Source organism: Leuciscus leuciscus (genome assembly GCF_965113295.1).
Source record: "Leuciscus leuciscus genome assembly, chromosome: 24".
Lineage (NCBI taxonomy): Eukaryota > Metazoa > Chordata > Actinopteri > Cypriniformes > Leuciscidae > Leuciscus > Leuciscus leuciscus.
In genome coordinates this window covers 21,075,180-21,093,999 of record NC_138723.1, presented here as the reverse complement: position 1 = coordinate 21,093,999, position 18,820 = coordinate 21,075,180, and the positions used below count along the sequence as shown (strand labels likewise).

The 18,820-nt window shown below is 37.1% G+C and overlaps 1 protein-coding gene across 7 annotated transcripts in view; it reads left to right on the top strand.

The window, feature by feature from the left end:
- The window catches only part of cux1a (cut-like homeobox 1a), a 123,041-nt gene that overhangs the window by 69,951 nt on the left and 34,270 nt on the right, over positions 1-18,820 (top strand). For all 7 annotated transcript variants that reach the window (XM_082158244.1, XM_082158241.1, XM_082158245.1 and 4 more), the window contains exons 5-9: positions 2,788-2,925; positions 5,154-5,316; positions 6,916-6,983; positions 7,088-7,154; positions 17,661-17,709. In XM_082158244.1, coding sequence (XP_082014370.1) covers positions 2,788-2,925; positions 5,154-5,316; positions 6,916-6,983; positions 7,088-7,154; positions 17,661-17,709 — 485 coding nt within the window. The remainder of the gene's footprint in view (positions 1-2,787; positions 2,926-5,153; positions 5,317-6,915; positions 6,984-7,087; positions 7,155-17,660; positions 17,710-18,820) is intronic.

Sequence of the window (18,820 nt, the reverse complement as noted above, 5' to 3'; positions counted from 1 at the left end):
TTTGAGGTACCTTTATATATGCAACATTTAGCTTACTTCACAAGACTGATATATATATATATATATATATATATATATATATATATAAAGACCTCAGATGCAAAAGCCTCTAAGTGCCATCTGAAATTTTCTTCTAAAATTAGTATTTTTATCAAGCTTGTATATTTAAGTTCAGTAATTTCACTTTAATGACAATTAATAGGTAATTTTCATTGCCATTAAAGTGAAATAAGTGAACACAAACATACAAGCTTGATAAAAATGATCATTCTAGAAGGAAATTTCAGATGGCACTTAGAGGCTTTTGCATCTGAAGTCTTCATATATATAATATGTGTGTGTGTGTGTGTGTGTGTATTGTTTCAAAGCCCATGTAATAGAGACAGAACTCAACAGTAAAGATTTTAATGTTTTAATAATGAACAATTATGGATGTTACCTAATACTAACACTTTCTCTTCTATTCTATTATTTAAAAATAATAATAATAATTTACATGTTCTTCGTTAGATTAAACTGAGAAGGGTCATAGCACTTCCATATTGTTGTCCTACTGTTAGTTTAACTGCTTCTATTGTTCTCATTTGTAAGTCGCTTTGGATAAAAGCGTCTGCTAAATGAATAAATGTTAATGTAAATGTAAGATTTTCTTTTTTTACTTTGCTCAGTCAGGCAAGTTTTGGCCTGCAAATAGTTTCACTTGCCAACAAAAACATTCCCCCACTACATTTTTATGAATTAATTTAGAATTTTACTTCAAACTTATTTTTAAAAAAAATGATGTGTTGTTGCTTTTAACTAAAACTATTAAAATCGTTTTCATTCATTTAAATAAAGTAAATAAATAAATTTAGTATAAGAGTGACAAACTAATTTCCTGAAAAATACTGTATACTGTGATGGTTGTTTACTAACAAATGACAGGAAATACAGTAGTACATCCATGTTTCCCATGCCAAAATGGCACTATGATTGTCACCAAGTCAGCCATTGTGAATTCAGGAGTGACTCCTGTATTCTGTTCACACTGTAACAATTATTTTGGGGATTCACTTGTGAATTTTAAAACATCTAAACATTCCCACTTGTCCTTTTTTAGGTTCTTTTGGTGAGGCCGCCCAGCACAGTACTTCAGTTTAGCTTTAGACTGCAACCTAACCGAACGGATTGTGCTTGTGGTGTTGTGTTGTACAGCAAATGACACGCGTCCAAATTGATGTGCCTGTGTAAATCAGATTTGAATTGGCTGGTCATTTCGGTCACATGACAGTCACGTTCAGAATTGAGCGACACGCGTGGTCGCCCATCAAGCTGAGTTGAACTGAAATGGCAGTTGCCACGGCTACAAAAGGGAACACACCATGACAGCATATCATTCAGACTTCCTCTTGCAGTTTTTAGATATGACACACTCTCACACACCACACATGCACATCACACATAACACACCCCATCAGCGTTTCCTGTACCTTCAAATGAGAACGAGGGCGAGGGATGTGTGCCGAAAACCACAATCTCGACTGTAGCTTCACGTAGAACTTGTACAGGAATGACATGTTTTATTTTAGACTCATGTCTGTCAGCTTTTCGTTCTCTACGATTTTACTCTCACACTCGCTCTCCCTCACACTCTCATGTTCCGCAGGGGCTAATAAAATAGTTTGATTACATAATTAACTTGGCTGTCTCATTAAGGAAAATCAACGGGAACAGGGCCATAATTAGTCATATAGCAATTAGCATTTGAGGGGGACAGACAGTGATGAAAAAGCGTGTGTGTGTGTGTCAGAATGTCTTAGTCCTTCAGTGCGGAGAGGCTGGCCCCGGTCCCACACCACCGCTGCGCTCGACCCCGCTTTCACTTAACATCGCCTTCCATTTATGAAAGCAACAAATTAACACCCTGCCAAATATGAATTACTATAACTTCTTTTACAACCTGCTAATCTGAAATTCCAGCAGCTGGTGGTGTATTTTGGTCGCTTTTTCTGACATCAATTATGAAACTATGATGGTTATCGGGATTTGATCAAAAGGACTAATTTGTCAGCCTAATTGTTTTCTTTTTTTAGAATTATTTTATTAGAATATTTTTTTTTGTTGGTATTTTAAATACAAGATACAATTTTTTATTACTTCTATTTTGTAGATAATTTATTTAAAAACATTTTTATTTTGTTTTATTTGACTGAGAATGCAAAGGCCGTTAGTTTACTGTGGTGGTCCCACTGATTTTAGATTATTCTAAACAAGTGTAGTATATTTAGACAAGTATAATTGATTTAAAATATGATTAATATGTTTTCTCAATTTAAAAAAATCTGGTTAAGTTGTTTTTTGTGAACATCGAGTATTGTGTTTTAGTGCATCTTTGTTTTTAATCACAGCAGCAAATTAGAATTACCGTGGTACGTGTCCAGAAAACACGGTACACAGTACTTGCATGGTCTCTGTCCAAAATCAGTGATAATACCATGTGTCTTTTTGGTGCTTTTTTGTTATTGTTATTTAACAGAGCAGAATTTAAACCGAGGCGCTGGAGCGCAGTGTGGATTTATTGGCGTGTTTTGGCTTGGTTTGTTTTTCTAGTTAACATTTTTAGCTGCGGTTGGCAATCCGCAAAAATGCAAAAACACTTTTAGGTATTTAATGAAGCTGCACACTGCGCATAGACAAACCAACAGTGATCTCTATACACAGCTCTCACTGACTGAATCAAACCTTTGACCTGCTCTGAACGCGGTGCACACGATATTCTGAACTGTAGTGTGTGTGGATGTGTTTCAGATCCTGTTTCGGCTTTGGAGGCAACTCAGCAACTCCAGGTGACTGGTCGGAAGATGCACGACTTAGAGACAGAAAACCAGAGGCTCAAAGATACACTACAAGAGTACGAACGTGAAATTGCAGAGGTTAAAAACCAAGGTAACCAGCCCAGTTTTCAGTACTGCTTTTAATTATGGCCAAAAATAATAATAATAAATAATTCACAAAACTAAATATGTAGAACATTCTCCGCATATAAAAGAAATGAGTAACACTTTAGTTTAGGGTCCAATTCTCACTATTAACTAGATGCTTATTAGCATGCATATTATTAGGATATTGGCTGTTTTAATGTTGTTTTAAGAACATATTAATGCTTTATTCAGCATGACCATACATTCTACCCCAATACCTAAACTTAACAACTACCTCACTAACTACTAATAAGCAGTAATTAGGTGTTTATTGAGGCAAAAGTCATAGTGAGTAGTTAGTTAAACGTGAGAGTTGGACACTAATAGTGAGAGTTGGACCCTAAACTAAAGTGGGACCAAGAAAAGGTTACCAAATGTGACTCGTATGATGTAACCAAGGCCAAAAAAAAAAAAAAAAAAAGCACATCTCATATATATTAGATATCGGGTGAACAGGGAAAAATAAATAAAACTTATTTGAAAAAAAAATATGACTATATATTTACACACATTTTAAACACATTTATTAACCATTCGTTCATAGCCTACTTTTCCCAATCCAATCTTTATGGATAACATCAAGTTTTATTAAATCACTACATTACTTCCTGTAATATTGTTCCACTCAAAATTGTCACGACATGGAAGTTAAATGCTCTTTGTAAGCATTCTCATTTTGCAAAACAGGGTTTTTCTGTATCTAGTCAAGTTGGCAGGCCGAAATAGTGTACCCACATAGACGGGGCCCTATTTTTGTTCGAATGAGCTGTAGTCATCTGAGCTCTATTTCTGTCCCTCTGCTGTTTCAGCCAGACATGTTTCCTGGTTTTTCTTTTTTTAACGTAAACAACGGGGAAAGATCACTCCCTCACGGTCTGTGGAATTCCCCTAATCGATGCAGTCCAATAACTGCAGTATTTTATTTGTCCTGCACCAGCCGTAGGAACCACCACGTGCGACCTCTCTCACGCAGACACGCGTATACGTGTACACACGTGTGTATTCTACACACTGATCTTTCTCAGGTCAGTGATCCTCCAGTCTCCCAGTGTTTAAAGTCCAGTTTAGCATTTAAGGGTCTAAAAGGGCTCTTGTGGGACTGCTGCTCATTGATTATGTGTCAGCGCTGAAGTGCTGGAGTTTAAATCACCGCAGATGGCTGTGCAGGAGACGGAGAGAGGAGGAAAAAGCTCTCTATCAGGGATATTTTTGTGTGGATGTGTGTGTGTGTGTGTGTGTGTGTGTGTAGGCATGCAAACACACACATTTTTCTATCATGGTGGGGACTTTCCCTTGACTTCTGTTTTTTTTTATACTGAGCTAATGAAATTGTCTATCCTCTTACCCTACACCTAATCATAAATACAAGCCTCTCGGAAACAGTTTAACATTTTCTTTAAATTAACATTTCACCCTAAAATAAAAATGGTCATTATTTAATTTATTTGATCCTCGTGCCATTTCAAACTTGTATGTCTGTCTTTCTTCTGTTGAACGCAAAGCAAGTAATTTCAAAGAATGTGCTGGTCACTCTTTTCAATGCAATTACAATGAATTGGGTTTTGAGCTTCCAGGCTTCAAAAATGATGCAGAGGCACCATAAAAGTATGATAAGAGTGGTTCATATGATTTGTGGTGGATTTACAGTCTTCTAAAGTCATACTGTAGCTTTGGGTGAGAAACAGACTGAAATATAAGACATTATTCACTGATAATCTTCCCTCCAGTGGGCTGTTACAGTACCTTGAAAACTGTTCAGACTGGATCATTGAGTCTGATTTTCAGTGAGACATTACTTAAATTTCGGTTTGTGTTTTCACACAAAGCTGTCAAACGGCTTCAGAAGACTTGGATTATAGTCGTATTAACTACTTTTATGATACTTTTATAGTTTTATGGTGCTTTTGTGTCCTTTTGAAGCTTCAGTCCCCATTCATTGTAATTGTCACAGTCTTCATTGCTCCTTTTGTCTTCCATGAAAGAAAAAGTTTCAAGATTTTTCATATTTTCGATGAATTGTTCCTTAAAGATATTATTTAATATGTTTATTAGGCGGTTTTCCTCTTGGCTGATTTCAGGTTTTACTGTCCTTGGGGGACATTTGGCCCCCACAATGTTGGCAAAAACTAAACCAAACACATCCATAGGCCTCTACTGTCTGTCTTTTTAATGCCCTCTCTTTCTCTCTTACAGAAGTCACTATTAAAGCACTTAAAGAGAAGCTGGAGCAGTATGAGCGTTCTCTACAGGACAAGAACACAGAGGAAGCTCTCGATCAAAACCAGGACCGATCAGGAAGAGAACAGAGGGAAAGCAGAGGGGAAAACCTTCCTAACAACTATGCAGACCAGGAGAGGTAAGCCTGACCATTGCACAAATCCAATACTACATTAATCATAATGTTTATGTTATGAATCCAAAGGCTGTGCTTCAAAACCAAGTGAGCTGTCTGCCTAGACAGCAATTTTGAGCATCATAGGTGCGTTGAAATGATGTGCTGAAAAACTGAATCGGCAAAGAAATCATAAGATTATGAATGCAGAGCTAGAAAAACAACATTTTCAGCTTTTTTAGGCATCATAGGTTCAACACTAAATTTAGATAAAATCTTTGTGAATCATAGGTGCCTTTTATAACTAAATTCTGAATTCAAGGCAACATTTTCCGCCATGATAGTTGTGCTGAATGTGTCTGGATCAAAACTAAAACCATCAAAAAAACATTTGGTTTCTTAAAATAAAATAAATGTTAACTAAAATGTATTTCAGCTAGGTGCCAAGGCAATATTTCTCATAACTAGATGTATAACTAAAACTGAAATGTAAAAAAAAAACTAATAAAAATGAAACACACACAACCAGATTAAAACTTTAATTAAAATGTAAATAAAAAAGAAAAATATAAAAACTAATATTTTGAACTAATTCAAAATATTAATAAAAACTTGAATAGTATCTCAATGATGCCAAAATAACATTAATCTGGATAGGCAGCTCACTAGGTAGCTCACTTTGAAAATATAGCTATACGTCTGCATTGGAAATATTAAGTCATTAAAGGGTTAGTTCACCCAAAAATGAAAATTCTGTCAATAATTACTCACCCTCATGTCGTTCCAAACCCGTAAGAGCTTCACTCATCTTCGGGACACAAATTAAGATATTTTTGATGAAATCCGAGAGCTGTCTGAACCATCCATAGACTGCAACGTAATTACCACGGTCAAGGCCCAGAAAGGCAGTAAAGACATCGTTAAAATAGTCCATGTGACTACAGTGGTTCAACCTTAATGTTATGAAGCAATGAGAATACTTTTTGAGTGCAAAAACAAACAAAAATATCGACTTAATTCAACAATCTATTCTCCTCCATGCCAGTCTGCTACGCGATTCACGTAAGCACCATCACGCATACATGTGATCATGTGATTGTGCTCAGCCAATAGTGAACCAGCGTTCTGCCGTAAAACACGGAAGAGCTGTACTTTGTGAATAGCCCAACAAAGTGAATAGCGTAAGAGAGTGGCAGGGAAGAGAGGAGAGTTTGTTGAGTAAAGTCGTTATTTTAGGTTTTTTTTTTGCACACAAAGTATTCTCATCGCTTGATAAACTTAAGGTTGAGCCACTGTAGTCACTTGGACTATTTTAACAATGTCTTTACTAACTTTTCTGGGCTGGCAAATGCAATTACCTAGTAGCCTATGAAGGAGTGAGACAACTCTCAGATTTCATCAAAAATATCTCAATTTGTGTTCCGAAGATGAACGAAAGTCTTACGGGGTTGGAACAACATGAGGGTGAGTAATTACTGACAGAATCTTCATTTTTGGGTGAACTACCCCTTTAAACGTTAAAAACGTTTGTATTGTACCGCAGTGTTAATGTGACTGCTGTCTTTACATTAATATATGTTTGGAAACAGTTGTTTTAATTGTTCTCTGTATGTCTCTATGCAGTCAGCCACAGCAGAGCCAGGACAGCAGGACAGAAGACTTGGACATGAAAACGCAGTCCTTACAAACAGGTTTGCTAATGCATTCACCGTCAGGTTATGCGTTTTTGAAATTACATACATGTACTTTAAATTTGAAGCCTGTTTTCCTGCCATTTGTTTCATTTGTTGCACAGCACTTGAAGCAACTCAGGCAGAACTCCACGAACTGAAGACAAAATACGATGAAGAATCCACAGCAAAGTGAGTAACCATTTTTTTATTCTGATGGGACGTTTGCAGGAGACAGTTTGGATTAGCGCTGAAATGGCTCGTATTTCCCCTTCTGTATTTCCTCGACTGTCTGCTAGGCGTGCTACATCTTTGTCTCACCTTTGCACACACATTTACCCACATTTACATGTCCATACAGACACAGACAAACACACACACACCTTTGATCCACACCAAAACATCTTATAATCCTACTGCAGACAGGTTTGATTATGGGGGAAAACACAGTGTGGTGAAATCACACCTTCATTCATGGACAAGTTTTGATATTCAATAGTCCTCACATCCCGCCCATGCTGCCTTCATGGCTACACGAGACTGAATAATGGATGACACAATCCTCATAACTCGCACGGATGCTCTGAGTGATTCTCTGAGTATCCAATAATGACGGGATTCGTACCATCGACTGACATTTTGTAGGCGGTGAATCAGTGTGTGCATACTTGCTCAAATGCGCCTTTTGTTTGCACATTGTGTCTGTTCGCCTTGATCTGGGTCATGCGTGTGTGTTTGTGTGCGTCTGGATGTGTGCGTTCCTCCGCTTGCTCTCCTTGTCATGTGGTCGGGGTTAGGTGGCAATTTCCTTGTCTCGCTGTCACTGAGGAATGCATCCTGTTGCAGAGTACACTCGCTGCGGGCTGTTTCGGCGCTGCTCGATGCGCTGGGAGTGGCGTAATTACACTACCTGTGATCAAACCAAACCCTGCCATGCCAGACCCCCAGCACTGCAACTTTGAAGTAAAAAAATACACTTTTTTTTTAGCTCAGAAACCCACCATGGTGAGCTGCGGCCGAACCGGAAGGTCACAGCAAGGTTCGTTTGAGGAAAAGATGTGCTTCTGATTCCACAAAAATTGCAGATGCAAATCTAACAATAAATCTCACTCTCATGCTTGTGCACAAACTTTTGAATATGACTGTGTACATGCAAACAAGAAAATGCATTGTGACGTTCAGTAACATTGGCCTGTTTCCAATCCGCCTGGTCTCTCCCGGGGACTCTTTCAGAGACTGTGGCAGGTAAAACGTTTCCACTCCATTAGATTTCTTACCTGCTTTTCATCCTGATGCTCCAGCTTTCATTTATTAGCTTTTGCTTTGGTGCTTTCTTTTGGTTTCTGAACTAAGACTGATTATTCACAATATATTGGAAATGATTTTGCTGTTGATATAAAATTAAACTACACATTGTTGATATCACAATTAATTGTGAATGAGAGGGTAAATATAAAAGATATCATCTTTTTTACACAAATAGCTAAAATAGTGCTACACCGTGTCCTAACCAGCTGTTTCCATGATGTGACAGTATGTCAGAAGACATTTAAATATTTGATGTCAAATTTTGTTGAGCCAGATTTTCAACCCAATGAAGAAACCAAGCAATCGAAACGATAAAGTCCTCGTTGTGATGTGGTTTGTTGTATTCATTTCTGATCCATAATTATATATATTTATATTATATATATTTATTATTATTATTATTATTATTATTATAATTATATATATATATAATTTTTATTGCATTTTATGTGTTGTTATATATAGGTGGTGTTCAGTTATTGAACTTTTTTGTGCCATTTTATATATAATAGTTAAATTGCTTTTATGGCTTTGTTGGTCGAAAATCATTCGAATACATCTTTTGTTTAATTAATAAACAACATTATCTTTATTATGAATAATTTTAAGTAGATTACTGACTTACTGTATTTATGTTGCCATAAACTGTATTTACTGTATTTATATATAAACATATATATATACACACACACACACACACATATATATATATATATATATATATATATATATACATGTGTGTGTGTGTGTGTGTGTGTGTATATATATATATATATATATATATATGTATAGATAGATAGATAGATAGATAGATAGATAGATAGATAGATAGATTTGTGCTTTATACATCCAATTTTGCCTAAGCCTGGATCCAAGGATTCATCGTTATCTTGTTGTTGTGATTGCTGACTTAATGAGGTTACGTGATTCTGTGCATGTGTCTTTGGTAGGGGATAAAGGAATCCCGCCCCCATCTAAGAGCCCTTTCCTGGCCTCAGGGTTTTACATGCTCCGTTAGCTCAGTTCATCTACAGTGACAGTAGGTGGATCTCAACGGGAAGGGTTTAGAGACGTTTGTGTGTATCGTATCGCGTAGTTAAATAAACATAAGAATGTGTCACGCTCCACAGTGCTCCAGTAATAAGCGAATGAGAAAGGAAATCCCTCGGCGGGCAGTTGTTCTGCCTTTGATGCGGGCGGTTAGCTCTGGGTGTTCAGCAGGTATGGACAGAAAATCCATAACGTTGATCGATCATCCCCCATATGAAGCGTGGAGATGTTTGCGGTCGCGCTTATTGAAAGACTGCATGTGTGAAACTTAATGTGGAATCAAATAGAATGGAATAACGATTTAATGTATGCTATTGTAAAAACATTTTTACTTTTTCAGCCTCTAAAGCAACTTTTCTTACCTGCTGATGTTATCAAGGCAATATGGGCGGAGAAAACTGTAATATTAATAATTGAAATCTCAACCTGACATGTTTTTTGATGGATAGAAGAGTTACTACTTTTTTAATCCAGTTTTCACCCTTTTAACATGCAATTTTTCTTGAACTAGTCAGTCCAGTAACATCATTCCTATTTTTGTCTCTCATATTCCTTCCTGTCGTCTCACCCTCCCCTTCCTCTTTTTCTTTTTTAGTTCATTCTGAAGGAAGGATGGTATCAGCTGCAAAGAGAGTGTGTATTTGGTGGCGTGTGTGTGTGTGTGTGTGTGTCTTGGGTTCAGGGTGAAAAGAGGAGCAGGGTTCAGTCGAGCGTAATAATGGAATGCTTCAATTCGCTTCACTGTTTGTATGCGACCTCTCTCTCCCTTTTTCTCTCTCTTTCCCCTCCCCCAACGCCCTCCCCCACTATCCCTCCCCTCCCAGACGTGTTCACGGTGGAATGTCCGCCTTTCTCACAGGCCCGCGAGGTGTCTGTCGTCCCAGCCATCTATCTTGTTCTTTCTCTCTCTCTCTCTCTTAGGGCTCTGTGTTGTGCTGAAATTTTAATCCGGTTCTTTTTCTTTTCCAGCCCAGACTCTCCTCTCATCCCTCCTCAGGACCTCCTCATTAACGTCCTGCCAGTTACAGTAACTACAGCTGGCACAGACACGGGCATCAGCCCATGCATGCCCGCGCAAACACACGCCAGTGCTGACACACAAATGCTGAGATGAAAAAATTATAAACAATGTACCTTGTTCATATTTAACGTATATAGTTCGTATTTAACGTATATATACATTTTTTACTTATTGTGTTCACATTTTACTCCACTTATTTGTATTTAATGTAATTGAATATTTTCATATTTAAAATATTTTATTTATGTAGTTGTCGTGTTTAACTCATCATTTTTTTACTTAATGTCCTCAAATTATTTGGATTTAATATTGAATTCAACAGTCATATTTAGCTAGACTTATTCATATATATTTTTTACTTTGTTTCCGTATTTTCTCATTTAAACTAACATTTTTTAACTTAGCGTTGTCTTAAGTATTTTTTTATGTATTTAACTCAACCTATTTTTATTTAACCATTTAACTAAATTGTTTAGTATTTAAAGGGTTAGTTCACCCAAAAATGAAAATTGTCCCATAATTTACTCACCCTCAAGCCTCAAGGATATTTTTTTATAAAACTCCGATTGTGTTTGGCTGAAAGAAGAAAGTAACAAAATATTTAACTCAACATTCCTATTTAACCATTTTTTGTTGTTGTTATATTATATAGTTATATTATATTATTATATAGCTATATTATATAATTATATTTGTACATTAATATATCAAGTATTAATATATATTTTTTTATTAATTCAACATTTTCACATTTAACTCTAATGCATTTGTGCTGAATGTTTTTCGTATTTGACTTAACATATTCAGATGTACCTCAACATTTAGATATCTAACATTTATGTATATTTTCATATGAAGCAATTTATCATAAGCATAGTTAACACTTTCACACGTTACCCTATGTTTTTGTTGTAAACAAAGTGGAAAAATACGTAATGTTTATTACCTCGGGCAGTTTTAGCAATCGCAAGGCTCAGGGTTGAGTTTGTCATGCTGTGTGTGGCCTGTTGTGCTTGTTCCCAGCGTGGTTAAACTCTCTCTGGTTTTCCCTGACTGAATTGGAAAGAAACAACATGCAATTAAAGTTGTTTCTCCTGCGCTGAAAGTGGCAGGTTGGGTTTTGCAGTGTGTCCTTTACGAGACAAATGGGCAGTAGATTTTAGCTTACAGAAATAGCAGCCGTGTGTGAGGCCTGTGGAATTGTGTGTGTGTTTGTGCGGATGTTGGATCGCGAGTGTGCGCCTAGGTGGAGATGTGTGCATGTGTTAAAAAGAGAGAGAAATGGAGAGAGACGGAGTGAATTTCTGTTTGTGGTTTATGTGGGCTCTGCGTGTGTGTGTGTGTGTGTGTGTGTGTGAGATGTAAACCGTGGAGAAGTGCACTGGGCCAGTGAGCTGGTGCAGTCAGTGTTCTGGCATGCAAGAGCTGTGCACATGAATTTCATCGGCTCCTGGTGACATGACAGTCCCCACGGGCTCGCCGCGATCGCAAGCACGTGTGTGCGTGTTCGCCTGTGAACACACCTTCAGATCCTTTTGTCTGTGCATCCTGTGATGTTACATGCACTGACTCGGATTAACAGCGCAGTTTGATTCCCTTCAAATCCAGGCAGAAGAGCAACGTCAGGCCTGTTCGCACCTCTCAGCCTTTTTCGTCTCTGCATCCAGCGTGTTTTGCTTGACAGGGTCTCTGCTGTGCTGTTGGTTGTGTGACATTTCAGAGGGTGGATTTTTGCTCTGTCTGATCCATTTGTCTGTACTCCCATCAGTCTGGCAGGTTTTGAATTACTGCGGGGAGCACAAAGGACCTCATCCTACCCACCTGATTTATCTGCACAGATCTACGCTCGCTGGCTGAGTGCAAAGAAAACATTTCATCTGTGTCAAGCAAGACATTTCGCCTTCCCAGAAGCTCTTACATTGTTCCCTGATATTTCCACCGTATTGTGCAGATGTATTGTACAACAATCCAGCTTTTTTCAAATAGAGCCCTGTACACTAGTATAAACTAGCATGCTTAGCTAAGCTAATCTGACTATCACTATTGCTCAAACTTATGGTTATGGGGTTTTCTAAACCACAGACCTTAAGCATTAAACACTGTTGGGTAATTCTACTAGTACCATTTGTAATAGAAATACAAATTATACCTCAAGTCATGCAGTTCTATTACTTTTTTCAGCAATAACTTCATCTGAAGGTGGATAAAAATATATAAAACAATATTTGTAGGTCAGAATATCATAGAGATTTGAGTTTTTTTTAACTTTTTTTTTTACTTGGTCCAGTAGATAACTACCCTTGACAACCACTCTTTTTCCTCATTTTTTTCAAAGATTCAAATGTTTGTGTATTATACAACTATTTGATACGCAGCGTTTTTGTATGTAACTCAGTATTTTTATATTAAGGAATGTGTCTTATGCATAGTCAACATTTTCACACTTTACTTATGGTTAAGTGTTTTCTGAGCCACAAACCTAGTATTAAACCTTAATATTAATCATTGTAACTTGTAAATAGACCTGTACCATTTGTGCTATAAACACAAATGATACCTCAAATTAAGCAACTTGTAGAGGACTATTGCTTTTCTGAAAGCCCAAACTTTGCGATTCTCATCTGGTGGTAAAATAATAACCGATAGAAAGAGGTAGCAGACCAGTATCTATGGATCAGAATAATATGGAGATTTGGGGTTGTGATATTTTAAAACGCCTCATATTTACTTCAGAAAATGTAAAAATCTAACTATTGGTGAGGTTGAATAACTCCATATAATGAAATCACAGATTAATCAACAACATTAGTAGTTAATTTACTCCAAAACAAAACTCTTGAAAACTCCTTTGGAGATGATTATACACCTGTGTGATTGCTGTCAAGAAAAAATTGGGTCGTTGATGTTTGTTGTTTTGAGAGTTAGTGTGAGGAATGACACTTCTGAGAACGAGCTTTTTTATCTCCTGGAGGTCAGACACTCAACAAGAGGAGAAAAAAATCAAACCCCGAGGGTTTTCTTACTACCCTAGCCTTCAAAAGGTTAAGAGAGGATGGGAGGACAAAAAATAAAAACCCAGCAGGATAAAGCCCACACTGGCTCCATAAGATAGGGGCCAAATGGAGAAAGAGAGCAAAATGGAAATCTAATGGGCTAAATCTGTGAAATGTCGTACCAGCCCAGGGGGATTTGAGCCGCAGCAGAAACAAAGACACTGGGGAGAGAGCGAGCGAGAGTGAGTTCGAGCAAGACGGGAGAGAAAGAGAGAGAGAATCGCCTGAAAGAGTTGAATTACAGCCAGAGGATGCATGTAACCTGGACCTCTCTCTCGCTAGCTTCGCCCGAGCGCCGAGTTAACCTCCCCTTTCTGACAGCCATGCTGGATGGAAAAGGTCAGAATCAAAGCAGCTGGTTCTCATAATTTATCAGGCCTGTGACGACCAAACACAATAATCAAAAGCAGTAAGTGTTTAATACGCTCTATTCATCAGCAGTAGCTCGTAGAATAACAAAAGAAGTCATGTTTATATGTTCCTGGATTACGTTCACAGTGCTATTCCTTTGGATTTTCCCACATCATTGCGTGTTCATATGTAGATGAAATAATCCCAATAAATTATCTCGCAGATAACCTTTGGCCCCCGGTCCGAGGTGATGAAGAACATGCCGTTTTTGAAGGCTGAGCTCCGATGGGAGTTATTGCATGTCTTACGCAGTTCTCGTCCTTATCTTTTCATTTTTAAAGGGGACATATCATGAAAAACAGTTTTTTTTGTTTTGGACTTTTGAAATAAAAGTTCAATGTACAATGCTGATACACTTCCTTAGTCCACTTGAAACATCTAGAATTTTTTTTACAAAGTTGCAGATTTGTGAACTACATTAGTACACAGAAGTCAGCCAATCGCAACAGATCTAATTTGCATGTATAATTCTTGAAGATACAGTAGCGAAAACAGCCTGTGTATATAAGGGTCAGAGAGAGGGCGTAACACTAAATTAAGATTGTTTTCAGTGCAAGAAACCTTGACTAACACAAGTGGATTCAAGGAAAAGAAATACTGCGAAAGTGTCGAATATGGCCCCTTTAAGGTCATCATTTAATGTGTTTTTACAGTGGGGCCCATAAAGGAGGGAGTGAACACGAGCTGACGAGAGCAAAAATGAGTAGAGATTAGGTTATGTAGGTTCGTAATAGTGTGTGTGTGTGTGTGTGTGTGTGTGTGTGTGTGTGTGTGTGTGTGTGTGTGTGTGTGTGTGTGTGTGTGTGTGTGTGAGCGAGAGAAAGAATGAGTGCCTCTTTACACTGTATTTAAGAGGGATTGTATTTTTTGTATTCTGTGCCATGACGAGATCATGACACTGTTAATGCATAAAATAAACCTCTGATCTGCAGTCGTTAGGTTTAAAGGAGTATTATATTCCATAATTCCCAAATCTATGCTGATCTAACATTTATTTAATGATTTATATTTAACTCTTTGGGTTTGGTAAAGCTCAGAGGAAAAAAGTCTAGCTTAATATATATTTTACTGTAATTATTAAATATCTACATTATATTGAATATTTTCATTTTTAAAGTCAAAGTGAGCATATTTGACCATATTCAGTTTCTGTAAATGTTCCTGTTCTTATTGTGAACAATTCATCTGTGCACATTATTCTAAATAATAAATCACAGGTTATTTTAATAGCTTTTTAGGCATTGTTTTAGCTCCATTCTGTTGTGTAACACCCATTTTTCACAATCCAATTAATTCCCTGTGGATAACCTCAAGTCCCGTCCTACCTTTTTTTTGCTTGTTAAATATCCTGTTTCACTCAGAAATGTCACATTACAGAAATAAAATGGGTTGTGAATAGGGTTTCACATTGACGTTAGAGAGCCATCATAATTGGAGTGAATAATTATGTTTCAATAACAATTTGAAACATAGTATTTTCACAGCGCTCTTCACTTTCAGCCACAATGAAACTCCAACGCTGCATCATCCATGAGACGCCGGAGTCACGCGCTTAAAAGTGCGCACAAAGCTGAGTTAAGCTCATCTGAATCATTAAACCAAATCGCCTCTAATTAAGCTTGGCTGTTGAATTAATTTCAGCTGTGCTTGACTCCTCTCAGTTTGCAGTCACATGGTCAGAAATGTCAATGGGAGAACCGTTTGAGAGGAGAGTACAGTGGGTGACAGAAATAATGCAAGTGCTTTTATCAAATTAAGAGCTCAGTATGTGGGATAACAAGTTTCACTTGATGAAAGATAATGTGTTGGTTGAATACTTTGTCTGTTTCAGATCTGGCTTCAAGCATCAGCTTTGCTGCTTCAAGTGCAAACACTTTGAGTTTGGTAGAGATAATGGTACAAAATCAAACAAACTGCTACATTGAGTAGTAGCCTAGCAGTTAGCACACATGCTACAACACAATATTGTGTGTGATCATTTTGAGAGTGTGTAAACGTGTGAGATATTAAATTTTGTGTCACAAAATTAAACAAAAATGCTTTGAGTTTGGTTATGATTGTGGCAAACAATATAAATATATAAATGATTAAATGTAAATATCAAACAAAAACAGCTACAATAGGAGTACTAGGATAAAGGTGCTGTCACATTTACCATTGTTTAGCAAATTTTCGCAAGCAAAATCCAATTTCAGTAGGAATCCACTTGATCTGGAATTTCGCGTAAGGTGCAAGAATTCCTCTCACAAGTTTACGTTGGTCATGTAGATTCACTGTGTTGACCAACAGAAAGCTGCTTGATTTAAAGTGACTTTTGTGTGAGCTGCGCTTCGTACATTGCTAGACTATTGACAATAGACGATGGACTTTTTTTTACCCAAAAAATGTTGCAGAAAGTTTGCTAATGATACTGCACCTTAACTGTTAGCCCATGTGCTACAACACATTATGTTGTGCAAAACGCTTTGAGTTTGGTAAGAGTTGTTACAAAATCAACAAAAGAAAAAAGTTTTTTTTCAGCTGTAGCCTAGCTGTTCTGTTGGCACACGTTACAACACGTTATCATGTGTGAATGCTTTGAATTTGGTTAAGATTGTGGTACAAAATCAAACAAAAACAGATTTGTTGAAGCTGTAGCCTAGCGGTTAGCACACATGCTACAACACATTATTGTTTGAAAATGCTTTGAGTTTGGTTAAGATAGTGGTACAAAATCAAAACAAAAACGGATTTGTTGGAGCTGTAGCCTAGCGGTTAGCACATTTGAGCTGTAAATGTCAAGTATGCAGTGGGAAAACATCTGAAAGATAATGAAACATTTGAAGGTACATGTTATATGCAAAAGGTTATTTATTCAGAATATACTGGCAACAAATTGTCATCAATAAAGAAAGGCACTTTTTAATGTAATTACATTTAGCAACAGGCATGCTAACCAGCTAAACCTTAATACAGCCTTGACTATGGATTTGGATCACAATGTTTTCAAGAAACTTGTATTCCCAATCACTTCTGTCCCCTTTTCTCAATTCTCATATTAATAACAGTTCATTTACCAGAAGAGTTAGCAATGGGAAGTAATTTTCCAGACAGCAAAATTTTTTTTTGGTAATTTTTCCAGACAGAAGGATCAATGTTTGAAAGCTGTTTTTGAGTGACAAAACTACACTCATTTGAGATGAATGTTTAATGGGTACATAAAGTACTGTTAACCTTTAATGAAAGCAGTTGTGTTTACACACCTAAGCCATGCCATTTGCTGGGCTGAGCCGCGCTAGCAGAATTGAGAATATTATATCAGATTAGTGTGCATTAAAAGGAGTCTGAGGCCTATATTAGTGTAATCCCTCTGTTTTAACCTGGGCTTGTCCATGTGGCTGAGCCGTGAACCCACTGCTGGGCTACACAGCTCACAGTCCAGCGGATTACTGTGAAATCGAGAGGGCTTAATGGCCCTGCGTGCGCGCTGTAGTGTGTATGTGTGTGTTTGTCAGTGTGCATACGGGTGAGTGTGCAAGTGTTCACATGCATGACGGGGTTATGGAAGTCCAACTGAAATGGCTGATCTTAATACAACAACACACACATATCCAGATGTTTTCATGATGAATGCCCTCACGAACACATCTAGCTGCTCATAATTGCATACGCACACACGCAAGCGGCTCAGAAGTGAGGCAAGATGCTGATTACCCATTTTATGTTGATGTGAGGTCTTCTGTTCCACCTGGTCCATTCTTTACATGACCCATTTTATTGCATTGCGATATGTTGCATCACTGTGTTTTACTGCAACAAATCTGCGCTACCATTTCTCTCCTGCCTGCGTAAGTAATGTGCGCTTTCATTTTTCAGGGCCAATGAGATTGAAGCGGTGATGACAGATTTGGAAAGAGCCAATCAGGTAAAGGCCATATTCCTCATGGAAAAGTGATTCGTATTTCTATTGTATGCAAATCTAAAACACAGTAACAGCTTGTTTTGGTTTTTTATTAATACCTCCAGTCTAATGGACTGTACAGAAGTTGCCGTGCTAGTTTGCAAATTTCTTTTATTAGCACACAACTTTATTGGAGTCACATATATCCAAGTTCTACATATCCTTATTCCCTCCATCTGCTTTCCTTTTGGAAGAAATCCATCATTCCCTTCACTTTTTTGAGCTGTGAGCCCCAACGGCTAAATCTTAATGAATATCAGATCTTTTATGTGATGCAATATAAAGGATCTCTTGCCTTTTTAATGTTTTTTTTTTTTTTTTTTTTTGCATTTCTGGGGATTCTGTTTTATCCATAAGTCTATTGTTTTTCTGACCCTATATGTTTGGGAAAGAAGATCTGTAGGAATGTTTTATTTTGTATTATTATGTAATATTATTAATTGATTTCGTCTTTACTTATTTCCTGTACTCAAAAGTTCAATTTTCGGAATGTTTCTTTTTGTAAACTGTAAAATCTGTTTGCTTATCTAAAAATGATCAACTTTTATCTTTTTGAAAATGTAGGGCAAGCAATAAACAAACACCCGAGTAAAAAGTTTATAATCATTGTTTTCATTAGCATTATTATTCCAATCAACAGAAAAAAGAACATTTGGTAAGACTTGTTACGTAGACGTTTAGAATAAATTTGCATAATTTAGCTTGTCATTACCATACATGCATAAAGATGGTGGTGTTGGATTTGGTGCAGCTAAAGGTTGAACGCTTTAAGCAGCTTTTACAATATATAATTTTTTTTTTTTTAAGTCTCATCATGAATCCAGACATTTGTCTTTAGGTCAGGGATCCATTCTAGGGCAACAAATGAATTAACACCACAATCTTTATTTAAAATAAATTCTGAGTGATTTGCATATTCTGTGAATCAACCAACCGTACATACCTTGACACACTTTAGCTTGAATACTAGAGCACTCAGCCAAGTAGGACCCATGTGAGTTCAGTTAACATTTTTCAGCCCAGCCATATAAAAACAGGCCTGTGATCTTTTAGCTCCCAGTCTTCACAATTCATA